Below are 26,668 nucleotides of genomic sequence, written 5' to 3' on the forward strand. Positions count from 1 at the left end.
CCCATTACAAAAGTTATCTTCTTCCTAAAGCTTCTTCAAAACTTCTTCCTAAAGCTGTGTGGTTCTTCTTCCACTCATTCTCCAATTTTTGGTTCTGTTGGAGGCAGGGCATATAACTTTGGTTCCCGTTGTCATCTGTAGGTCATAATCCTCCTTTTTATGGTGGAGCCTGCAAATATAACTTAAGAAACAGTGATTTAGTAGCCAGTTTTATGGCAGGAACCTATTGTTTAAAAATTGGGTGGAGAAGTTTTCTGATAACGAAAAATGAAACACAACTTGGGGCTTTAGAATTTTGACAGATCATAATCCTCCCTTTTATGGTGAAGCCTACAAATATAACTTAAGAAACAGTGATTTAGTAACCACTTTTATGGCAGGAACTTATTGTTAAAAATAGGGTGGAGGGGTCGGCACTGTGGCATAGCAGGTAAAGTCACCGCCTGCAGTGCTGGCAATCCCATATGGGTGCCAGTTCTAGTCCTGGCTGCTCCACTTCAGATCCAGCTCTCTGCTATGGCCTGGGAAAGCAGTGGAAATGGCCCAAGTCCTTGGGCCCCTGCACCTGAGTGGGAGACCTGGAATAAGCTCCTGGTTCCTGGCTTCAGACTGGTGCAGCTCTGGCTGTTGTGGCCATCTGGGGAGTGAACCAGCGAATAGAAGACTCTCTCTCTCCTTTTTTTTTTTTTTTTTTTTTTTTTTTTGGACAGGCAGAGTTAGAGAGAGACAGAGAGAAAGGTCTTCCTTCTGTTGGTTCACCCCCAAAATGGCCACAGCGTCCAGTGCGCTACACTGATCCGAAGCCAGGAGCCAGGTGCTTCCTCCTGGTCTCCCATGCAGGTGCAGGGCCCACACTTGGGCCATCCTTCACTGCCTTCCCGGGCCACAGCAAAGAGCTGGACTGGAAGAGGAGCAACCAAGACAAAATCTGGTGCCCCAACCGGGACTAGAACCTGGGGTGCTGGCGCCGCAGGCGGAGGATTAGCCAAGTGAGCCACGGCGCCAGCGCTGGTGCCTGCGCTCTCGCGCTCTCTGCCCCTGCCCCTGCCTCTTTGTAACTCTGCCTTTCAAAGAACTAAATAAATCTTTAAAAATATATATAGGGTGGAGAAGTTTTCTGAGAAGGAATAGTGAAACACAACTAGGGGCTTTTGAGTTTCCAAATATCAAGAGGAGACCTGATTAAAAGGGCAACAACTCGGTTTCAAAACAACAGCAGGATCAACTGAAAATAAATGGCAATCTGTACCTGTAGAAAGGAATGAATAGGGAAGGAAACAGATCTATCTGATAATACTTTGTTTTTATAGTTTTGGATTTGGAATCATATATATATATATATATTAAAGATTTATTTATTTGTTTGAAAGGCAAAGTTACATAGAGGCAGAGTTAGAGAGAATGAGAGAGGTCTTCCATCTGCTGGTTCACTCTCCATATGGCCTCAACTGCCAAAGCTGCACCAGTCCGGAGCCAGGAGCTTCTTCAAGGTCTCCCACATGGGTGCAGGCACTCAAGGATTTGAGCCATCTTCTACTGCTTTCCCAGATGACAGCAGAGAGCAGGATTGGAAGTGGAGCAACCAGGACCTAAACTAAAGCCCACGTTGGGTGCTGACATTGCAGGCCCCGGCTTTACCCACTATACCACAGCACTGGCCTTCATATATATGTTTTAAAAATCAAATCTTAGGAGACAGATGATCTCTATAAAAGCAGAAGCACCCTGAAACAAAATGACCTAATTGTATGTCTACATTGTAGGCTAACCACAGAGAGGATTATTTCAAGTAATTTTTGCGACTCGGTATCTTGACTGTGTATATCTAATCGGGTTTATCGTAGAGACAAAAATAACCAAAGAAATATTAACACATTTTTAGAACTTATTTTTTGGTAATAGTAGTGGCATCATTATATTGAAACTCTGATCTATAAGAGGATAAAGCAGATAGATACATTAGTAGGAACTGTTGTTTTCAGCATAAATTAAAAGAAAGAAAATCTAAGAAGATCAGTTAAAAACTTAGTAATGCTTCATCTGGAATAGAAAAGTCCATATGAATTTATTCCAAAACATGTATTTTATGGCTTTTTGTATGGAAAGGTTCTAGGTGTAATGGCAAATCAATAGTAGTGAATATCCATAGCACCCAAATTATGGTGTTGGAAATACCATGTCTCACTGACATGGGGCTCCTTTAGGGAAATGAATGATTCCAGGACTAGGACATGCTGTTTCACAGTGGAAAGCAATTATTAAAGATTGCTGAGTCATACCAGAGGGACCTAGGAACCTATTTGAAGGGGATTCTCATCGACCAAAAATGGATAACTTTGAGCCTCACAAAGAACTATTGTGATAAAAAATTGAAACATGTAAGATACATTTTAAAAATCAACAAATTCATTATTTATGCCCCCAATACAAAATAAACAAACAGCAAAAAACTCAAAGCTACTTGATCACCTTGGGAGATAGCAAGGGCACAGATTCATCATTAAGAAAATTAGGAAATAAAGGCAGAGGATCTCCACTTTGCTCTATGAATTGTTTTGAAATAAGAGTCACCAAGTAGTTGACAAAACTTATTTTTTAAGAGAAAATCCTACTAGTATAAGGAATATAAAGGAGGAAGGAATATAAAACTGGAAAATGTACTATTTCATGAACTCAGAATAGAATTAGGCAAAGTTCTTAAGTGGCTGATTAAATCATCAGTTGAAGTGTTAATGGGAAGATTTATCTTGGATGGACCTGACTTACTCTTAAGTTCATTGATCAATTTTAATATTAGTAAAGTATGACATTTTATGCCTTGAAAGTACCAGCACCACCTATGAAACATGCTTACCAAAACATTTCAACTTGGATGTCATCCAGCCTCTACACTAACTTCCAGATGTAGTCAAGACATGGCATGTATGTCAGATGACCTCATGACAAAGATTTTACCCAAATCCCAAGCATGAGAAATTCTAAAGAAAGATGATTTTTTAATTTTATGAGTAAATATCTTGGGAATAAAAGAGGTGATGTTGAAGTTGGTGGAAGACATGTGGTGTAGATTTAGAAAGATTTTAGATAGACTGTAATGTGTATCTGATTTGGATCTGAATTTGAATATAACACTTATAGAATGATTTTGGGAAATATTGAATGAATTGAGTGCTATTACTGTTAATTTTGTTAGGAGTATTAGGGATGTTGTAGGAATGTTTTCACACCACTTGTGACTCCTGCATCTCATATCAGAGTACCTGAGTTTGAGTTCCAGCTCCTCTCTTGATTCTAGCTTCGTACTAATGCACACCCTGGAAAGCAACAGATCATGCCGAGTAGTTGGGTCCCTGCCATACTCAACACTGGAGACCTGGATTAAGTTTCCAGCTCCTGACTTTGGCCTGGCCCAGTCCCATCTTTGCAGGCACCATAGCAAATAGGAGATCTCTGTGCAACTATCTTTGTCTTTGTCTCTCTCTCTCTGCCTTTCAAATAAGTAAATCTATCTATCTATCTATCTATCACCATCTTTGCCTAAGAATCTGTGAATCCCTGACCAAGACAGTGCAGTTGATCCTCAGTATCTGTGGGATGTACATTGGTTCTAGGAGCCCTAAGGGATGCCAAAAATCATTAGATACTCAAGTCCTTTATGTAAAATGGTATAATATTTACATGTTTCTATGTACATCCCCCAATATACTTTAAATCATCTGTAGATTATTTATAATAATACATTAAAATGCTGCATATAGTTATTACATTGTGTTGTTTAGGGAATATTGATAAGAAAAAGTCTCAACATTTACAGAAAAGATGAGATTTTTTTCAAATATTTTGATCTGCAGTTGATTGAACCCATGGATGCAGAACCTACAGATATCCACAGCTGACTGTTATTAAACTTTTGACCTATGCCAAATAGTGGTGTTTTCTGCTAATTCATGTTTTACTTTACAACGTACTTTAGTTGTTCTTTAGCTCATTCTTAATTGAGTATAATTTTGTTTATGCTCAGTACTATGCCAAGTAAATTAGAGGTGAATTTAAGTCCCAGGAAATTGCACATTAATGTGGACACAGTAGCACATTAATATGTAGATGAACTCAGATATTACAAGCTCAAAGTGAATATTTGGCATTTAAAATATGATGCAACTTGTAATTTAAGAAGATAAGAACATGAAATAAACTCATTTACATTATCATTCAGGTGTTTATGAAGATAAGAACATAATGTATGGGTATGAGCTATGAAGAGTAGCCTACTTCTTTTTCTGTTTGTAGCCTTTTTTTATGGCCTTTTGATCTATTGCTTATGCTTTTGTTCTCTTTTTTTTTAAGATTTATTTGTTTGAAAGGGTAAGAATCTTCCATCTCCTAATTAATTGCCTAATGGCTATACTAGCAGGGAAATGGATCAAAAGCAGAGTATCCAGGACTTGAACTAGCAATGGATATCCCAAGCAGTGCCTTTAACCCACTGTGCCACAGCACCTGCCCCTGTTTATGTTTTCTTGACATTTCTTTTTAACTTTCCTTGTGTAAGCCAGTTTTTGTGAACTGTATTTTAACAATAAGAAGTGAAGGAAAATGATGAAATTGATACTTTCATACTTTCAAAAACCAACATACACTATAGAACATGATAGTAACTGGAATTAGAAGAACATGATCAAAATATTTTTAAGTTTCCACCAAATTTTATATTTGCTATAAAATTACTTCATTTATCTCTTTAGGTTGGCAAATAAACAAGACAAGGAAGGGGCTTTGGGAGAAGCTGATGTGATTGAATGTCTGTCTCTGGAAAAATTGGTCAATGAGCACAAGTGCCTATGTCAAATAGTAAGTATTTTTTGCTGCCTCTTGAAATATGTTCAGTGTAACAATTTTTATAAAGGTTATAGGCAATTAGAAAATGTTCTTTTAGGCCAGCGCCATGCCACAATAGGCTAATCCTCTGCCTGCGGTGCCGGCACACCGGGTTCTAGTCCCGGCACACCGGGTTCTAGTCCCGGTTGGGGCGCCAGATTCTGTCCCGGTTGCCCCTCTTCCAGTCCAGCTCTCTGCTATGGCCCGGGAGTGCAGTAGAGGATGGCCCAAGTGCTTGGGCCCTGCACCCCATGGGAGACCAGGAGAAGCACTTGGGTCCTGGCTTCGGAGCAGCGCGATGTGCCGGTCGCAGCGTGGCGGCCATTGAGGGTGAACCAACGGTAAAGGAAGACCTTTCTCTCTGTCTCTCTCTCTCACTGTCCACTCTTCCTGTCAAAAAAAAAAAAATTGAAAATGTTCTTTTAAAAGATTTTTTTTCCCACCAAGGGAATCACTCTTTCACTGTTTGCTTGGTATTACTTAATAGTGTATTCTATTTTGTTGTGCTTGATTCCCTAAACTATCTTTAGGGTTTCAAAGGTTTTTACATTTGTTTTTTGTTAAAGATATTGTTGATGGGACCTGTAACTATGGCAGCATGTCATGCTGTAAGTTTTGTGAAATGGGAAAGAAATTGTATAAATATAAATTTTAAAAAATTTAAGAGATTTATAATGAGTTTTCAAAAATTCTTTCAGGAAAATTACCATACAATCTTAAGGAATTGGACAGGGGATTCAGTCATTTATTCTTGTTTCTTAAAATGTCTTTAGGTTTTCAATCTTATTGATATTCACTGCTATAAATTTCTTGGTGTAAGAAATTAAAACTTTCTGATATTTTTAAAAAGTAATATTTTTATCATGGCAGTTCAATTTTGATTTCCAACAAGCTTGTAAAATTATAATGTACTGTCAACTTCTTATGTCTCTCATAGTTTACAGGTATTTCCTGTAAAATATTTCAGTTTCTATAACTCACAGATATTATGTATAAAATATTTTAATTTCTATGTCATAACAATGGTTGTGATCATTGCACAGGTATATGTTGTAAATTAAATAAGCACATGAATCACATCATTACTTTAAATGGGTTAATTTTTGTTAGTAATTATGCTTAGTGGTTTACAGATAGATTTGTTTGTCTTTTAGTCTTCATCTTTTGTCAAATAAATTTGTTTTAGGAACCATGTTCAGCAGTGTTGGGATATGGAAAGAAAATTGACAAGTCCATTAAAAAAGGCCTTTTTTGGCTGCTACATATCATTGCAAGAGACTTTGATGTCTTAAATGAACGCATCCAAAAAGACACACTAGAACAACGTGCTCTTGAGGAACAAGAGAAAAGAGAAAGGGCTGAGAGAGTCCGAAAATTACGGGAAGAAAGGTAAGTAAATTAATGTTGTACCAGAGGTCATTTGAAGAATCATAACAATTATATGAACAAAAATTTTGTTACTTCTGTCTATTCAATTTTTTCTTTCTGAAGGAAGACACTAAGTGAATTTTTTATTTTCATGGATATTTCTCTGCATAAGTTTGAGTGATAGATTTCTCAGTTTCCTTGTATTACTATAGTTAAACTTACTTTTTAAAAAATATTTATTTATTTATTTGAAAGTCAGAGTTACACAGGTTACACAGATAGAGACAGAGAGAAGTCTTCCATCTACTGGTTCATTCCCCAATTGGCTGCAATGGCTGGAGCTGCGCTGATCCGAATCCAGGAGCCAGGAGCTTCTTCCAGGTCTCCTGCGTGGGTGTAGAGGCCTGAAGACTCAGGCCATCCTTCACTGCTTTCCCAGGAGAGATCTGCTTTCTCATCAGAGAGCTGGATGGGAAATGGAGCAGCTGGGTCTCGAACTGGCAGTGCCCATATTGGATGTCGGCACTGCAGGCAGCTGCTCAACCCGCTATGCCACAGTACTGGCCCCTAAATTTCCTTTTTTAATACTCATTATTTCCTGAAGTTTTACAATTTTTATCTCTTTATTTCTTAGGATTACTTTTGGTAGAGTGTTTGTTTTTGAATGCATAGGATTATTTTTGTCTCTTAGGGAACACTTGCAGATGTCTGGACACATTTTTGTCATAGCTTGGTGAAGGGAGGTACATGGGATGCCACTACTGGGTAGAGGCCAAGGATGCTGCTGAATATAAGGCACAGGATAACTTCCTCCAATCCCACCAACAAACACTTGTCAGGCTTAATATGCCAATAGTGTCAAGATTGGGAAACTTTAAGTTCTCTTTATACTCAGAGACAGAACGTGAGCGCTTAGAGGATCAGTCAATTTAAGGAAAATCTCTTATTTTTTTTTAACTTTTATTTAATGAATATAAATTTCCAAAGTACAGCTTATGGATTACAATGGCTTCCCCCCACATAACTTCCCTCCCACCTGCAACCCTCCCCTTTCCTGCTCCCTCTCCCCTTCCATTCACATCAAGATTCATTTTCAATTCTCTTTATATCCAGAAGATCAGTTTAGCATATATTAAGTAAAGATTTCAAGTTTGCACCCACATAGAAACACAAAGTGAAAAATCCTGTTTGAGTACTAGTTATAGCATTAAATTACAATGTACAGCCCATTGATGACAGAGATCCTACATGAGGAGTAAGTGCACAGTGACTCCTGTTGTTGACTTAACAAATTGGCACTCTTGTTTATGGCATCAGTAATCACCCTAGTCTCTTGTCATGAGTTGCCAAGGCTATGGAAGCCCCCTGAGTTCACTGACTCTGATCATATTTAGACAAGGTCGTAGTCAGAGTGGAAGTTCTCTCCTCCCTTCAGAGAAAGGTATCTCCTTCTTTGAAGACCTGTTCTTTCCACTGGGATCTCACTTGCAGAGACCTTTCATTTAGGTCATTTTTTTTTTTTTCAGAGTGTCTTGGCTTTCCATGCCTGAAATACTCTCATGGGCTTTTCAGCCAGATCCAGATGCCTTAAGGGCTGATTCTGAGGCCAGAGTGCTGTTTAGGACATCCGCCATTCTATGAGTCTGCTGTGTATCTCGCTCCCTTTTTGATCCTTGCAGTTAGTATTTGCAGACACTAGTCTTACTTGTGTAATTCCTTTGTCTCTTAGTCCTATCATTATCATCATTTCTAAACAGAAATTGATCACTGGGACTAGTGAGATGGCATTGGTACATGCCACCTTGATGGGATTGAATTGGAATCCCCTGGTATGTTTCTAACTCTACTGTTTGCGGCAAGTCAGCTTGAGCATGTCCCAAATTGCACATCTCTTCCCACTCTTATTCCCACTCTTATATTTAACAGCGATCACTTTTCAGTTAAGTTTCAACACTTAAGAATAATTGTGTATTGATTACAGTATTCAACCAAAGGTATTAGGTAGAACACACAAAAAAATAACTAAGAGGGATAACGAATTAAGTTGTTCATCAACAGTCAGGGCAAGGGCTGATCAAGTCACCATTTCTCATAGTGTTCATTTCACTTTAACAGGTTTCCCCTTTGCTGCTCAGTTAGTTGTCGCTGATCAGGGAGAACATATGATATTTGTCCCTTTGGGACTGCTTTGTTCACTCAGCATGATGTTTTCCAGATTCCTCCATCTTGTTGCAAATGACCAGCTTTCATTGTTTTTGACTGCTGTATAGTATTCTATAGAGTACATGTCCCATAATTTCTTTTTTTTTAACTTTTATTTAATGAATATAGATTTCCAAAGTACAGCTTATGGATTACATTGGCTTCACCCCCTCCCCAATGACTTCCCTCCCACCCGCAACCCTCCCCTTTCCTGCTCTCTCTCCCCTTCCATTCTTATCAAGATTCATTTTCAATTTTCTTTATATACAGAAGATCAGTTTAGTATACTTTAAGTAAAGATTTCAACAGTTTGCACCCACATAGAAACACAAAATGAAAAATCCTGTTTGAGTACTCGTTATAGCATTAAATCACAATGTACAGCACATGAAGGACAGAGATCCTACATGAGGAGTAAGTGCACAGTGACTCCTGTTGTTGACTTTACAAATTGACACTCCTGTTTACGGCATCAGTAATCACCCTAGCCTTTGTCATGAGTTTCCAAGGCTATGGAAGCCTTTTGAGTGCACCGACTCTGATCATATTTAGACAAGGCCATGGTCAAAGTGGAAGTTCTCTCCTCCCTTCAGAGAAAGGTATCTCCTTCTTGAAGACCTGTTCTTTCCACTGGGATCTGACTCACAGAGATCTTTCTTTTAGTTGTTTGTTGTTGTTGTTGTGTTGTTGTTGGTGTTTTTTTTTTTTTTTTTTTTTTTTTTTTTGCCAGAGTGTCTTGGCTTTCCATGCCTGAAATACTCTCATGGGCTTTTCAGCCAGATCCAGATGCCTTAAGGGCTGATTCTGAGGCCAGAGTGCTGTTTAGGACATCCGCCATTCTATGAGTCTGCTGTGTATCTCGCTTCCCATGTTGGATTGCTCTCCCCTTTTTCTATTCTATCGGTTAGTATTAGCAGGCACTAGCCTTGTTTATGTGATCCCTTTGGCTCTTAGTCCTATCATTATGATCATTTCTGAACAGAAATTGATCACTGGGAGTAGTGAGATGGCATTAATACATGCCACCTTGATGGGATTGAATTGGAATCCCCTGGTATATTTCTAACTCTACCGTTTGCGGCAAGTCAGCTTGAGCATGTCCCAAATAGAACATCTCTTCCCACTCTTATTCCCACTCTTATATTTAACAGTGATCACTTTTCAGTTAAGTTTCAACACTTAAGAATAACTGTGTATTGATTACAATATTCAACTAAAAGTATTAATTAGAACACACAAAAAAACTACTAAAAGGGATAATGTATTAAGTTGTTCATCAACAGTCAGGGCAAGGGCTGATCAAGTCACCATTTCTCATAGTGTTCATTTCACTTTAACAGGTTTCATTTTTGGTGCTCGGTTAGTTGTCACCGATCAGGGAGAACATATAACACTTGTCCCCTTGGGACTGTCCCATTTCATTCTGCACAATGCCTTCCGGATTCCTACCAGGGATCACTTTTCAGTTAAAATTTAAACATCTAAGAATAAATGTGTGTTAATCACAGAGTTCAACCAATAGTATTAAGTAGAACAAAAAAAATACTAAAATGGATAAAGTATTACATTGTACATCAACAGTCAGGACAAGAGCTGATGAAGTCACTGTTTCTCATAGTGTCCATTTCACTTTAATAGGTTTCCCTTTGTTGCTCAGTTGTCGCTGATCAGGGAGAGCATATGATATTTGTCCCTTTGGGACTGCTTTGTTCACTCAGCATGATGTTTTCCAGATTCCTCCATCTTGTTGCAAATGACCAGCTTTCATTGTTTTTGACTGCTGTATAGTATTCTATAGAGTACATGTTCCATAATTTCTTTATCCAGTCTACTGTTGATGGGCATTTGGGTTGGTTCCAGGTCTTAGCTATTGTGAATTGAGCTGCAGTAAACATTAAGGTGCAGATAGATTTTCTGTTTGCCAATTTCATTTCCTTTGGGTAAATTCCAAGGAGTGGGATGGCTGGGTTGTATGGTTGGGTTATATTCAGGTTTCTGAGGAATCTGCAGACTGACTTCCATAGTGGCTTAACCAGTTTGCATTCCCACCAACAGTGGGTTAGTGTCCCTTTTTCCCCACATCCTCTCCAGCATCTGTTGTTGGTAGATTTCTGTATGTGAGCCATTCTAACTGGGGTGAGGTGGAACCTCATTGTGGTTTTGATTTGCATTCCCCTGATTGCTAGTGATCTTGAACATTTTTTCAAGTGTCTGTTGGCCATTTGGATTTCCTCTTTTGAAAAATGTCTATTGAGGTCCTTGGCCCATCTCTTAAGTAGGTTGTTTGTTTTCTTGTTGTGGAGTTTCTTGATTTCTTTGTAGATTCTGGTTATCAACCTTTATCTGTTGCATAGTTTGCAAATATTTTTTCCCATTCTGTGGGTTGCCTCTTCACTTTCCTGACTGTTTCTTTTGCAGTACAGAAACTTCTCAATTTGATGCAATCCCAAATGTTAATTTTGGCTTTGACTGCCTGCACCTCAGGGGTCTTTTCTAGGAAGTCTTTGCCAGTACCTATATCTTTCAGGGTTTCTCCAATGCTCTCTAGTAATTTGATGGTGTTGGGTCGTAGATTTAAGCCTTTAATCCATGTTGAGTGGATTTTTGTGTAAGGTGAAAGGTGTAGGGGTCTTGCTTCATGATTCTGCACATGGAAATCCAATTTTCCCAGCACCATTTATTGAATAGACTGTCCTTACTCCAGGGATTGGTTTTGGATCCTTGATCAAATATAAGTTGGCTGTAGATGTTTGGATTGATTTCTGGTATTTCAATTCTGTCCCATTGGTCTATCCATCTGTTTCTGTACCAGTATCATGCTGTTTTGATAACAGCTGCCCTGTAGTATGTCCTGAAATCTGGTATTGTGATGCCTCCGGCTTTGTTTTTGTTGTACAAGATTGCTTTAGCGATTCGAGGTTTCCTGTGTCTCCATATGAATTCCAGCATCATTTTTTCCATATCTGAGAAGAAGGTCTTTGGTATCTTGATTGGTATTGCATTGAATATATAAATTGCTTTTGGGATAATGGATATTTTGATGATATTGATTCTTCCAATCCATGAGCATGGAAGATTTTTCCATTTCTTGGTATCCTCTTCTATTTCTTTCTTTAAGGTTTTGTAATTTTCATCGCAGAGATCTTTAATGTCCTTGGTTAAGTTTATTCCAAGGTATTTGATTGTTTTTGTAGCTATTGTGAATGGGATTGATCTTAGAAGTTCTTCCTCAGCCGTGGCATTGCCTGTGTATACAAAGGCTGTTGATTTTTGTGCATTGATTTTATACCCTGCTACTTTGCCAAACTCTTCTATGAGTTCCAATAGTCTCTTAGTAGAGTTCTTTGGATCCCCTAAATAATGATTTATATCATCTGCAAAGAGGGATAGTTTGAGTTCTTCCTTCCCATCTTGTATCACTTTAAGTTCTTTTTCTTGCCTAATAGCTCTGGCTAAAACTTCAGAACTATTTTGAATAGCAGTGGTGAGAGTGGGCATCCCTGTCTGGCACCAGATCTCAGTGGAAATGCTTCCAGCTTTTCCCCATTCAATAGGATGCTGGCCGTGGGTTTTTCATAAATTGCTTTGATTGTATTGAGGAATGTTCCTTCCATACCCAGTTTGCTTAGAGTTTTCATCATTAAAGGGTGTTGTATTTTATCAAATGCTTTCTTGGCGTCTACTGAGATAATAATATGGGTTTTCTTCTGCAGTCTGTTAATGTGGTGTATCACATTGATTGTTTTTCAAAAATTGAACCATCCCTGCATTCCAGGGATAAATCCCACTTGGTCTGGGTGGATGATCTTTCTGATGTGTTGTTGCATTCTATTGGCCAGAATTTTATTGAGGATTTTTGCATCTATGTTCATCAGGGATATTGGTCTGTAATTCTCTTTCTATGCTGCATCTTTTTCCGGCTTAGGAATTAAGGTGATGTTGGCTTCATAGAATGAATTTGGGAGGATTTCCTCTCTTTTGATTGTTCTGAATAGTTTGAGAAGAATTGGAGTTAGTTCTTCTTTAGATGTCTAGTAGAATTCAGCAGTGAATCCATCTGGTCCTGGGCTTTTCTTTGTTGGGAGGGCCTTTATTACTGTTTCAATTTCTGTCTCAGTTATGGGTCTGTTTAGGTTTTCGATGTCTTCCTGGTTCAATTTAGGTAGGTTGCATGTGTCCAGGAATCTATCCATTTCTGATAGGTTTCCCTGTTTGCTGGCATACAAGTCCTTGTATTAATTTCTGATGAATCTTTTTATTTCTGTGATGTCTGTTGTTACGTTTCCTTTTTCATCTCTGATTTTATTGATTTGGGTCTTTTCTTTTTTTAGTTAGTTGGGCCAATGGGGTGTCAATTTTGTTTATTTTTTCAAAAAACCAGTTCCTCTTTTGGCTGATTTTTGTAATTTTTTTTTTGATTCAATCCTATTGATTTCTTCTCTGATTTTAATTATTTCTCTTCTCCTACTAGATTTTGGTCTGGTTTGCTGTAGGTTTTCTAGATCCTTGAGGTGAATTGAAAGCTCATCTATTTGGTGCCTTTCCAATTTCTTGATGTAGGCACCTATTGATATAAACTTTCCTCTTAACACTGCTTTTGCTGCGTTTTGGTATGTTGTGCTGTTATCCTCATTTACTTCCAGAAAATTTTTGATTTCTCTTTTAATTTCTTCTATGACCCATTGTTCATTCAGAAGCATGTTGTTCAATCTCCATGTGTTTGCGTATGCTCTAGGGATTCCTGAGTTGCTAATTTCCAACTTCATTCCTTTATGGTCTGAGAAGCTGCATGGTATGATTCTAAGTCTTTTGAATTTGCTGATTCTTGCTTTATGGCCTAGTATGTGTCAATCCTAGAGAAGGTTCCATGTAATGCTGAGAAGAATGTAAATGCTTTATGTGTAGGATGAAAATTTCTGTAGATATCTGTTAGATCCATTTGGGCTATAGTGTCATTTAGATCTACTATCTCCTTGTTGATCTTCTTTCCTGTTGATCTTTCTATTTCTGAGAGTGGAGTATTGAAGTCCCCTAGAACCATTGTATTGGGGTCTAAGTCTCCCTTTAAGTCCCTTAACAAATCTTTTAAATAAATCGGTGCACTGTAATTAGGTGGATATACATTGATAATCGTTATATCTTCCTGTTGAATTGATCCCTTAATCATGATATAGTGTCCCTCTTTGTCTCTCTTAACAGTTTTTGTGGTAAAGTTTATGTTGTCCGATATTAAGATGGCTACACCCGCTCTTTTTTCATTTCTGTTGGCATGGTATATCTTTTTCCAGCCTTTCACTTTCAGTCTGTATGGATCTTTGTTGGAAAGATGTGTTTCTTGTAAGCAGCAAATAGATGGGTTTTGTTCCTTAACCCAATCAGCCAATCTGTGTCTTTTAACTGGACAATTCAGGCCATTAACGTTCAATGTGACTATTGTTAAGTAGTAACTTTGCCCTGCCATTTGCCAAAGATATTTTCTAATATATGTTTTGAACTTCCTGTGATCTTTTGCTGTGAGGTTTCCTTCATTTACTTTCTTTCATATTGATGACCGTGTTTCTATGTTTCTGTGGGTAACACGTCTTTAAGCATCTTTTGCAGGGCTGGACGAGTGGCGACAAATTCTTTCAATTTCTGTTTGCTATGAAAGGTCTTTATTTCACCTTCATTCACAAATGAGAGCTTTGCTGGATATAATATTCTGGGCTGGCAGTTTTTGTCTCTTAGTACCTGGGCTATATCTTGCCATTCCCTCCTAGCTTGTAGGGTTTCTGATGAGAAGTCAGCTGTGAGTCTGATTAGAGATCCTCTGAGAGTCATCTGATGTTTCTCTCTTGCACATTTTAGGATCTTTTCTTTATGTTTCACTGCGGTGAGTTTAATTACAATGTGTTGTGGTGAGGATCTCTTTTGGTCATGTTTATTAGGGGTTCTATGAGCTTCCTGTACTAGGATGTCTCTGTCCTTCTCCAAACCCGGAAAGTTTTCTGCTAGTATCTCACTAAAAAGGCCTTCTAATCCTTTCTCCCTCTCCATGCCTTCAGGAACTCCTAGATCCCGAATGTTGTTTTTTTTAATAGTATCCTGAAGATTCCCGACAATATTTTTTATATTTCTAATTTTCCCTTCTTTTCTTTAGTTTGACTGTATATTTTCCTGTTCTCTGTCTTCTAAGTCCAATATTCTCTCTTCTGCTTCACCCATTCTGTTTTTAAGGCTCTCTATTGTGTTTGTCATTTGATCTATTGAATTCTTCATTTCATTATGATTTCTCGTCACTATCACAGTTTCGTTTTCTACTACTTGTTTCATTTCATTTTGATTCCTCCTTAAGATTTCATTTTCATGAGAGAGATTTTCTATCTTGTCCATTAAGGATTTCTGTAGTTCAAGAATTTGTTTTTGAACTTCTTAATGTTCTTATCAATTTTTTGAGATCCGCTTCTTGCATTTATTCTATCTCATCATCTTCATAATCTTGAATTGGGGCGTCTATTTCATTTGGGGGCATCATAGTGTCTTCCTTGTTCTTGTTACCTTGGTTTCTGCATTTGTTGTTTGGCTTATTTGAGATATTCTTTGGTTTCTTTGGTGTGGTGATTTTTCTCGTTATACTATGACTCTAGATTAAGTGGACTCTCTGCTTTTGATGGATCCTTAGAGGCTGTGATGGGTATGGCCAGAGAGCTCTGTTTGGTTCTTCAGGGTTAAGGGTTGCCAAAGGTGACTCACCCAGATTGTTCTCTCACTCGTTCGAGCTCTCTCTCTCTCTTTTTTTTTTTTTTTTTTTTTTTTTTGACTCAGTTGGGAAGTAATTCCACACAGCTGAGTGGAATTGAGGGTAGTTGATGTATGAAATCTGGCCCCTGTGGGTATTCGTCTGCTTACCCCTGGGACCACACAGTTTATGCAGCCCTCAGTGTGGTCTCAAATTTCTCCACAGTCTCTCACCAGGTTGCCCAGGTTACCGAGTTTGTGTTCTCAGTGAGTTCTCTTGCCCCCCCCCCCCCGATTTTCACAGTCTCAGTTCGTTAGCTCCACACTTTCACTAGGTGTTAACCTCCTGTTATTTCTCCCCACCAGAGTCAGGTTTTTCTGCTTGGCTAATGGCAGGCACCGCTTTTACATACGTAAAATGGCGCCTGCTCTTTGTCTTGCTTGGCTTTGTAAGGTGAATGGAGAGAGAGGCTAATGTCCATGCCAGTTCCCCTTATTTATTCATTTTTTTCTCTCCTCTAATCAGCCTGGTGAACTTTCCCCAGTGGGGCTTCAGGCCTTGTTCCCTGTAGGCTCTTTCTTCCTTTCCCCATCAATGTCTCAGGTTACCGGGGTTTTTGTCTCACTTCCCCTTCCAGTGGTGGCACACAGACTCTGTGACTCGGCTTCTGCGGATGCTCGGCTCCTGCGGTTCGGCTTCCACGCAGTGGGCAACCTTGCTCTCCCCGTAGGTCCTCCGTGTCACATCCACTAGATCCGGAAGAGTTTCTTCTGCAATTTTTTCCTGAGCCTTTTCCTGAGGCTACATTAACTCCACTTTTATTAAACTATCTTTTCCTGGACCATCGGTGCACGCCCTCACTATTCCGCCATCTTGGCTCCCAGAAAATCTCTTCTTCAACACAAGTTGTGTGAAAAAGTAAACTAGGTAGCACTGTCTTAAATGATCTTAAATATATACTGTATGCAGTGCCAGCATCTTGTGTAGGCGCCGGTTCGAGTCCCAGCTGCCCTACTTCCAATCCAACTCTCTGCTGTGGCCTGGGAAACCAGTAGAAGATGACCCAAGCCCTTGGGCCCCTGCACCCACGTGGGAGACCTGGAAGAAGCTCCTGGCCTGTGGCTTCAGATTGGTGCAGCTCCAGCCGTTACAGCCAATTTGGGAGTGAACTAGTGGATGGAAGACCCCTGTTTCTCTCTCTCTGGCTCTGCCTCTCCTTGTCTATGTAACTCTAACTTTCAAATAAATAAATCTTTTAAAAAAGTATACAGTCTGAAACAAAATATTAAATTAACTGAGCTCTGAATTTCAAAAAAAAAAAAACTGACATAAATCCCACCATAGAATTATTTGTAAGTTGAATTTAATACTTAAGCCTTGTACCCTTGTGTTTTTTTTTTTTTTTTTTTTTTGGTTACTGGACTGCTATTTGATGGGGAGGAGAAAACAGGAGGAGAGATGAAGTAAGAGTGAGCAGTAAGATCCAAAGTTGCCTTAATAATGAGCTTCTTTTGTGATTTTACATATTTGTAGCTCAGTAGGCAAGCACCCACTGCTTTGGTGATGCCTTTGTGAGTTGCTCCATAATGTTGTGGAGGAAATCCTCTGTTAATAGTGTCTTTTATCTCTCTATTTGAAAGGCAGAGTTACAGAGAGAGAGAGAGAGAGGGAGAGACAGAGTGAGGTCTTCCATCCACTGTCTCACTCCCCAAATGTCCACAATAGCTAGGGCTGGGCTGGTCTGGAGCCAGAAGCTTCTTTTGGGTCTCCCATGTGCGTGTGGGGGCCCAAGCACTTGAGCCATCTTCTGCTGTTTTCCCAGGCACATTAGCAGGGAACTGGATCAGAAATGGAGCAGCCAGGACTGGAACCAGCATTCGTATGGGATGCGGGTGTCACAGGCAGCGGCTTTACCCACTACACAACAACACTGGTCCCTAACTAGTATCTTTAATTTAATTCTGAGATAGAACTTACAGGAAAGAAATATTTGTGAAGAAAATTCTCTACAACTAAGTGTATAATAAAATAAGCTTGATATCAAAAGAAAAAATGGTGAGTAGTTTTAGAGGCTGCCAATGGGAGGCTTCAGTTCTTATGAGAATTTTAATTTTCTAGCATTTATATTCATGATATAAAACACAGTGCAACCAGTCTTTAAAGCAAGTATGCCTCTTATGTATTGATAAAAATAAAAATATGAGCATACTTTTCTGAATATTTCTTTGCTTTTCCTCTGTTGAGAAAATAACCAGTGCAACAACAACAAACTTGAATTGGATAAAATAAAATAATTTTAGCCTTTTTTTTCATTTCCACATTGATATTCTAGATCATGTTTTGGCATACTTTTCCAACACTTATTCCCCTTTTTTCCTTTCTTCCTAGCTGTGCCAATTGTGTTCTGAAACTTCCTGTTGAACTATAATTCTGTGGTTAAAAGTAAATTGGAATTTAGGGAGGAATGATTAAAAAAACAACCTTTATATGACACTGAATTCAATCTGTTTTGTTCAGGTAGTCATTTCTAGTATTTTTGAAAAACAATAAAACATGCTATTTTTTGATACATGAAAATAGGAGATCAATGGTACATACCTAAAATTGTTTTTTAATGGTAACATTAGTGACCAGTCTGTAAGTATTTTCATTTCCACTGTCCTCCCATATATGAAGATTTCATTTTCTAAACCTTGAAACACACCTGTAAGGTCTGTAATTCTATCCACATTTGTGAAAGCTGACGCTCAAAAATGCAGGCCCAGGGTCACAGAGTTAGTAAGTTGCAGATCTCCAAGCCTTGTCTTCCTAAGTTCATTGTGAAAGGATATATTCCCATCACAGAATAAAGCTAGTAAGTATCACAGCGTTCATGCTGCTGCCCTACATATATAGTATAATTGGAGATCAATAATACACATTTTTCTGTCTTTGGCTGCTTGTTTTAATCAAGTATGGGAAACTTTAACTATAAATCAGAGTAAATGGTTCAGTGTTAACTAACATGAGAATACTTATTCACTGTTTATGAAATAGGGAAACTTCTTTTTATAGTTTGTGTACCACTACAGAAAGCAACAGTTGTTACCTAGTTAAAATGTAATATGAAATAATTTTATATTACTGCTGTGTCATGTACTTCTGTAGAATCAATCTATACATGTCCTACTCTTTTATTTTCATGTAATAAATAAGAAATGTGTGCATAAGTAAAAACATAGGTTACATTAAAGAAATGTTTTCTCAATTGTATTTTACAAAAAAAGACATAGCCTTTAGGAAGAGGGTAAACAAGAGGACTTATCTGCTCAAGTCAGTAAGGAGGACAGCATTGACTTTATAAAATAATTAGTAAATTGATATATGCCCTTGGACATGGAAAATAATTTACACCATTGACATTAATAAGTTGGTCATAGGAAATATCATTTTTGTCAGCATGTCCTTCATTTAAAATTGAAATGATTAATCCTTAGAGGCTTAAGGATTTCTGAAATGCTCAGTAAATTAAAGCCATGTCCAGATGTTTAAATTACTAGATGTAATAGCCTTACACCTAGTACAAATTTTCTTAAACATGGTTCAGCACTTTTTGAAAAGGAATTGCATTTTCTTTCCCTCAAATAATAGGGAACAAAGAGAACGAGAACAGGCAGACCTTGATGGAACCAGTGGTTTGGCTGAGTCGGACCCAGAACCAGTTATTGTTAATCCTTTCCAGCCGATAGCTTCTGTAATCATTGAGGTATGAATGGTGGCACTTATAATTTTTGTATCGTAAGTCACAAAGATGGAAGTTGGGAAAGGGGGCAGGGAGAAATTTTTCTCCACAGAGCAATTGTCAAAGAAATCAAAAGTGAGAGACTGATGAAAAGTTTACTGCCATTTCTTCCTCTTCAAATTCATCCTTTGGTCTAGTGTAAGAGAAATGTGACTTTAGAATAAATGAGAATTAAAGTAAAAATTTAACACAGCAATTAGTATAGTTACTGTTTTTAAATGTATTTTAATCACTTATTTCATATGATAGTAATTACTCTTGTTTATGTTGTCTTTGCCCCTGTATTGCTGCTACTATACTTTTACAATAATATTCATTTACTTTGGTATATTTATTTATTTGAGAGACAGAGAGCTAGAGCAAAAGTTCTCATCCATTGTTTCACTCTCCAAATACCCACAGCGGCTGATGCTGCCTCAGGAATGGGCCTGGGCTGAAGCCAAAACCATGAAATTCAGTCCAGGTCTCTCAAGTGGGTCTTCATTGGAAGGGAGCTGGTCAGGAGCCAAAACCAGGAGTTGAACTCAAGACACTCTGATGTTAGAGGCAGCCATCGTGATCAGTGTCTTAACTCCTAAACCAAACACCTACCCCATACAATAGTATATAGATACCTGTAATGCATTAGAGTAGATAAACAATTTCCTGGTTTCCCAGTGCACTTAAGCATGGTCAAAACTATACATTTTTCTCTAATTTTAATCATCAGAATTGTCACCAACATTAATTTGTAGATTTTGATTATAAAGGAGTTAATGGTATGTGTGTGTGTGTCTGGGTGTCTGCGTGTTGGTTTTGGTTTTCATTTTCTGCTGGTGTCCAGAATTTGCTGTTTCAGCCTGACTTGTCTTCGGTAGCTGTGCCTCCTCTGAGGCAGTGCTTTCCAGATCTCCTGCATTCACTCAGCTTCTTGTGCAGACTGCCTTTCTGGTGCTCCCGACGTGTACCCCATTCCTCTTCCCCTGTCACTGCCTCCTTCCACACAGGTGCTCTCCTGGCAACGTGGATGATTGATTCTTCCATGGGGCTGCTGCTGAGGAGGGAGGCAGCTCCACAGGTAAGGGGATGATCGCATGGTTTTGGAATTGCTTTATTTTGCAAAATAATTGGTAACATGAGGCATTTGGCATTAGGTTGTTTAGACTCCAGAAGGTTAACTGTATTAAAATTTTTGTTAATCCATTGTACTGACCTAGTTTTCTGAGTTAAAGTCAAGTCGTATTTATAGCAAGAGTTTATGTGTCTCTATCCTATCAGATACTATGTTGGCCTAATTTTGGTTTATGGGTTTTTTAAAAAAGATTTATTTATTTGAAAGGCAGTTACAGAGAGAGGTAGAGATGGAAAAAGAGGCCTTCCATCCCCTGGTTCACTCCCCTGATGGCCGAAGCCAGGAGCCAGGAGCTTATTCCAGGTCTCCCACTTGGGTGCAGGGGCCCAAGGACTTGGGCCATTTTCTGTTGCTTTTCCAGGCCACAGCAGAGAGCTGGATCGGAAGAAGAGCAGCCGGGACTATAACAGGCGCCCATATGAGATGCCGGCACTTCAGGACAGGGCTTTAACCCGCTGCGCCATAGCACCGGCCCCTGTTTTATTTTATTTTTTTTTTTAATTTTTATTTATTTATTTGATAGGTAGAGTTATAGACGGTGAGAGAGAGAGACAGAGAGAAAGGTCTTCCTTCCGTTGGTTCACTCCCCAAATGGCCGCCACAGCCAGCGCTGCACCAATCCGAAGCCAGGAGCCAGGTGCTTCCTCCTGGTCTCCCATGCGGGTGCAGGGGCCCAAGCACTTGAGCCATCCTTCACTGCCTTCCTGGGCCACAGCAGAGAGCTGGACTGGAAGAGGAGCAACCAGGACTAGAACCGGCGCCCATATGGGATACTGGAGCCACAGGCGGATGATTAACCAAGTACGCCATGGTGCCGGTCCCCATGTTTTATGTTTTAAAAAAAGTGTTTAGCCTAATGATTAAGGTGCTGATTAAAATATCCATGTCCTACAACAGGGTACCTGGATTCAGTACCCTGCTCTGACTCCTAACTCCAGTTTCCTGCTAATGTAGGCTCAAGAAGCAAGTCAGAATGACTTAATTAATTGAGTTCCTGCTACCCATGTGGAAGAGTTCCTGGCTCCTGGTTCCTGGCTTCTGCCTCCAGCTACTATAGGCATTTGGGGAGTGAGCCAATAAATGGGACTGTCTTTATTTCTCTTTGTCTGTCTCTGCTTTTCAAATTTAATAAAGTACATATTAGTTAGAAAAAAAGGAAATTAGTTTTACTTTTCACTTTGAAACAACTTACTATTGGTGTTTAGTGAAGCTCTCCTTGTAAATAATGACCAGTTATTTCATAGTACTATCGGTAAATCACATAAAAAGTCCTAGTGCTTCTTCCAGCATTGTATTTTTCACAATATAAAGAAATGACCAGTACTGGTGCACAGCATAACACACCATGTATAGGAAGTTGCTAACTTAATTAGTAGCATGGAGGAAGTACAGTTACTCTCTTCTTCCCCAAAACTTCTCCTTTAATAAGTTGAGATTGTACAGAAGCAGTTCAAATCTTTTGATTTTACCACAAATAATAACAATAATGAGAATTTCTAAGTTACTGTTTCCAGAATAGATAAGTAAATGGAACCTCCTCTTTTTCGAACTGAGCCATGCCCAGGTGTTAGTCCCCAGTGTGTTCAACGCTGATTTGCGCCAGTGATCTGTGCAGTCTTCCTTGAGAACTGTTCTAGCTGCAGTGAGCTGCCCTGGCAACCAAGGAGTTCTGAGAGTGTGGCCCTATACCCAGAGCTTACCCAGAACCCCAGCTACACCTTGCTCCCTTCATGCAGTCACAGTGTTTTCACAGTTTCAGCAGCCAGGGCTCCCATGATCAAGGAGTACAAGAGAGTCCACTCTGTCCTGTCCACGGAGAGACTGAGGGGTTACCAGAGCTGCTGTCCGTGTGTGTTTCACCCGCTTAGATCGAGTCAGATCCCCCCCAGCTAGACTCCAAGTCAATAGGAAACGTGGATTTTTTCCCTAGTAAAATCCTTGAATACAAGTGTGCCCAGAACCTGCCAGCCGCAGCCCTACTCCTTTCACAATTGTGCTGGGTGGGTACAAGAGTCCCTGCAGACAGCACTTTCCTTCAGTGGAGATGACTGCCCCTCCCTGGCCACTGCTGGGTGGGCGTAGTGGGGCTGGTGTTGTCCTGGTGACGAGGTGGGGACAGACCCCTCCAGTTGTCTGGAATTGCTGTGGATGCCCCTGCCAACAGTCCCCTCTAGCTGCTGTGTGTGCACAAAAGAGCTGGAGCAGCTGCTACTTGTTTCTGTCCAAAATGGCGCCTGCCTTCTCACAGCTAGCCTCAGGTGCTGGTGTGGAGGGGCAAGAAGTGGAGAGAGGCAGATGCCCCCTCCCGGTGAGCAGTCACCTCTGAGAGTCTCCTCTGAGAGTTCTGGGCTGGACTCAAACACGGTATAGTCTAGCCAAGATATGGAATCAGCCCAGATGTCCATCAACTGATGACTGGATTAAGAAATTATGACATATATACACCATGGAGTACTACTCAGCTATGAAGATAAAATGAAATCCTGTCTTTTACAACAAGATGGGTGCAGCTGTAAACCATTATACTTAGTGAAATAAGCAAATCCCCAAAAGGGAGAGATCATATGTTCTCCCTAATCCAAGGTAACTAATAGAGTACCTAAAATATAATGTATTGGGGTGAAATAGACATCTTGAGAGGCAGTGATTGTTTATAGCCCTTGTCTCTTTTGTTGAGGAACAGTATTTTGTTTTGTTTTTTCTCATTACACTATTTGTTGAACTGTTTTGCTTAGGGTATGGTTAACTATGTAATAATTAAGTGCACTGAAGAAAGATCATTGTAAAATTTAAACAGTGGGGATCCAAGAGGGAAGGGGAAGAAAGGTTGGTGCATGGGTTGAAGGGAAGATGGGAAGGGGGAAGTGCCACTGTGTTCTTAAAATGGTATAAAGGAAATGTATGAAACTTGTATAACTTAAATAAAATATATAAATAAAAATTTTAAAAATATTATAAAAAATTAATAAGAGTTTAAAAATTCACTCTTATTAGTAATAAAACATTTTAAATTAAATCAAACTCAAATTACAAAGATTCCTACAAGCTATGCTATATTCCAAACTTATAAAAATAAATTCTAAAAATCAAATTAGCTAATGAACAACTAAAGATGTTGAGAAAATCTGATAAATACTACATGTGGAGAAAAAAAAACTGTAGTACTTTTTTGTGCAAAACATACTAAGAATTGTTATTTAATTGTTTAGCAGAGATGTAAAAGGTTGATAATGATATGCAGCACTGAAAAAGGAAGAAATATCACTCCCTGACCCCTTTGCAAGGGGGTTTAAATTGATTCTGTTTTACTGAAAGGAAGTTTGTGAATGTATGTCACATATTAACGTGTGTTTAACCACTGATTCAACAGCTCTTTTAGGAATTTAATCTAAAAAAATGGGGAGATTCCATTTGTTATAGTGAAGAATTATCCATTGAAAGGGGGTAAACAATTATATTACCAAAATTGAAATGTAGTTGATGAAAATAGGAATACCTAATACTATGCTTAGCATTTCATATGTTCATTGACATGCAAAGAAATCTGTATTCTTAAATAAAAACCTCAATTCTTTTTTTCTTTTAGCAGCTAACATATAAATATGCAGTCACACATTTATGTATATTTGTGGGTGGTATATGTCTGTGTGTGTGTGTGTGTATGTATGTGTTGTTAGAGAAAAGTGCATCCTAGGGCTTGTGTTCTGATTATTGGTCATCTGTAGATTATGCAATTACTGATAATATTTATTTTCCTTTCTGTATACTTGTTGCATTTACTGAGTGTTTGGCAGTTAGTCTGTTTTAATGATACATTCAACAAATAACTTTTTAAAAACATATTTCAATATTTCCTTGATGTTGCAGAATGTTTTAAGGTTAGATCTACCTTAGATATAACCATTTTAATGAAAAAAATATATTCTGGGGTTTTTTCTTTTAGAATGAAAAAAAACTTGAAAAAGAGAAAAAGAAGCAAGAGATGGAGAAAAACAGTGATGGCTGTTCCCTGCCACATAAAATGGAGCATGAGCAAATAGAGACACAGAGCCAGATTAGCGACAGTAGTCAAAAAAATAATGAGTTTGGAATAACAGACAATTATAAGGAGGCATTGACACAGCAGTTGGCAAATGAGGATGAGCTAGACCAGCGATCTTCAGAATCAGGTGATAAACCTATTTAAAGTGATTGTCTCATATATAGATAAAGCTTGTTTGTATTTATTATCATGTTTTGCACAAAAAAGTACTACAGTTTTTTTTTTCTCCACATGTAGTATTTATCAGATTTTCTCAACATCTTTAGTTGTTCATTAGCTAATTTGATTTTTAGAATTTATTTTTGTAAGTTTGGAATATAGCATAGCCTATAGGAATCCTTGAAGTACATTTAACACCTTAAGCTTTTTGGTTGTTTGTTTAAAGCCTCATAATGCTGTAGTCAGTAGCATTTCCTTCCTGTTTATATAATATGCTAACATAATCAGCAGAACTTCTTTTTAAATATTTATTTATTTGAAAGGCAGAGTTCAGATGGAGAGGGAGAGGGAGAGAGAGGGGGAAAAAATCTTCCATCTGCTGATTCATTCCCCAAATGGCGGCAACGTCCAGAGCCAGGCCAGGCCAAAGCCAGGATCCATGATCTTCTTCTGGGTCCTCCTCAGGGGTGGCAGAGGCCCAACCACTTCCGCTATCTTTCCCTGCTTTTCCCAGGCCATTAGCAGGGAGTTGGGTCAGAAGTAGAGCAGCGAGACTTGAACTGGCATCTATAGGGAATGCTGGTGTTGCAGATGGCAATTTAACCTGCCAGGCCACAATTCCAGCCTCAGAACTTTTTTTTTTTTTTAAAGTCTTGTCATATAGCCACTCTTCCTTTATTTTATTTTATTTATTTTTTTTTTTTAATTTTTATCTGTTTGAGAAGCAGAGAGAGGTGAGAAAATGATAGGGCTCCCATTCACTGGTTCTCTCTCCAAGTCCCCACAACAGCCAAGTCAGGCCCAAAGCTGAGAGTCAGAAATACTATCCATTCAAGTCGCTTGAATAATGAGTGGCAGGAACACAACTACTTGAGCTTTCACCACTGTCCAAGAGTCAGCATTAGCAGGAAGCTGCACTCAGGAACCAGAACTGGGAATAAAACTCAGGTGCTCTGATGTGGAATACAGGCATCTTAATTGGTAAGCTTAAATGCCTGCCCCTTTAATGTCATACAGAATTTTCATCTAGTAATTGCTTTTCTTTTTCGAATTTCGTGTTTTGTTGTCAAAGAGAGATAGCCTATGCTCAGAATCAGACAACCTAGGACAGAATCCTGACGCTCCCATCTACTAGAATTCAGGGGTGGGAATGTCCCACCTGTGGGCCTTATAAAACTTGAGAAATCATTTGATCTGATCCTATCAAAGCAACCACAGGTGGGACTTGAGATTCAGTAAACATAAAACAGGCTAATTTTTAAGTTGATAATCTTTTTTGCTTTGTAGAAGATGTTTTTGTGCTAACAGTCTCAATATTTTCATTTTGTTCTTTGTTTTCTGTTATAGAAGTTCACTTTTTCTTAAGGATATAAAGTTCTCTGTTTATATTTTCACAGATAACAGTAAAAAGAAAACTAAGAAACTAAGAATGAAAAGGAGTCATCGCGTAGAACCAGTTAATACAGATGATTCTGCTCCTAAGAGTCCAACACCACCTCCACCTCCTCTTCCTGGTGAGTAAATAGAACTTGATACTAAATTTAGAAACACTGAACAGCAAAGAAAAAGAAATTGTGTAGTATTTTATTCTCTATATTCATTATCTTGTCAATTTGTGAAAAAGAATCTTTTGCTCTACTTTGTTCAATATTACTTTTTTAATAAAAATATTTTATCAAAGGAAAATATAAGTATATACTTTTAATAAAACCTTACCTAGTACTTCTAGAATGTGATCAATTTCTATTTGAAATATCAGTACCCATATTGCTAAAAGTAATTCAAGTTTAAGGAATAAATGGTTAATGTAAGCTTCTTAAAAAAATTCCACCTCTCATACTGCAAGTTAATGTCTGAAACCAGAAATTTTCTAATATAGTTCCAACATGCATACCTACCTCTTATGTTGTTATGAGTCTTAGTGGAATAAAGCATGTAAAGAACTGGAACATACCTGCCCAGTAGTTTTAACTTTTTAGCATTGTGCATGGTACCTCACCTGTTACAGATGTTGAATTTATATCTAGTGACTAAGAATAAATATGTTCCTAATGTCTTTGTGGCTGTGATACTAGGTTCAGATGCCAGCATTAGCCTTTGAGAAAACATTTGAAGACTTTTACTATTCCATTTAATAAGAAAACATTTAGCTTTTGCTAAGGTTTAGAACAGTAGCCTAAATTTATTTATGGTAGTGGTGAAAATGTTTATATTTTAAATTAAAGCTGATGAAAAATTTAAAAGCAGATATTACTGGCCCTTAATTACATTTTTAAATTGAAGCCTTTTTTAAGGAGTTTGTGGCTATTCACTGCTATATCATTTAGTATATTTGAATTAACATTGAATGTTATGTACACTTCCTGTTAAGGAAGGGATCCTCTCCACAAAGCTGAAGACATTATTTAA

The 26,668-nt window shown here is 38.5% G+C and overlaps 1 protein-coding gene across 12 annotated transcripts in view; it reads left to right on the forward strand.

Annotated features, from left to right (window-relative positions):
- ARL13B (ARF like GTPase 13B) overlaps window positions 1-26,668 on the forward strand; it is a 101,475-nt gene that overhangs the window by 65,463 nt on the left and 9,344 nt on the right. For 4 of the 12 annotated variants that reach the window (XR_016232387.1, XR_016232389.1, XR_016232391.1 and 1 more), the window contains exons 4-9: window positions 4,746-4,851; window positions 6,065-6,267; window positions 18,797-18,911; window positions 19,934-20,004; window positions 24,002-24,227; window positions 25,657-25,773. Coding sequence is in view for 4 of the 12 variants with exons in the window: in XM_008267087.5 (XP_008265309.2) it covers window positions 4,746-4,851; window positions 6,065-6,267; window positions 18,797-18,911; window positions 24,002-24,227; window positions 25,657-25,773 (767 nt within the window). In the remaining 8 variants the exon portion in view is untranslated. The remainder of the gene's footprint in view (window positions 1-4,745; window positions 4,852-6,064; window positions 6,268-18,796; window positions 18,912-19,933; window positions 20,005-24,001; window positions 24,228-25,656; window positions 25,774-26,668) is intronic. The other 8 variants (XR_016232388.1, XR_016232390.1, XR_016232392.1 and 5 more) reach the window with 2 other exon arrangements.

Source organism: Oryctolagus cuniculus, chromosome 4 (assembly GCF_051225735.1).
Source record: "Oryctolagus cuniculus isolate XC-2025 breed Fujian yellow rabbit chromosome 4, ASM5122573v1, whole genome shotgun sequence".
NCBI lineage: Eukaryota > Metazoa > Chordata > Mammalia > Lagomorpha > Leporidae > Oryctolagus > Oryctolagus cuniculus.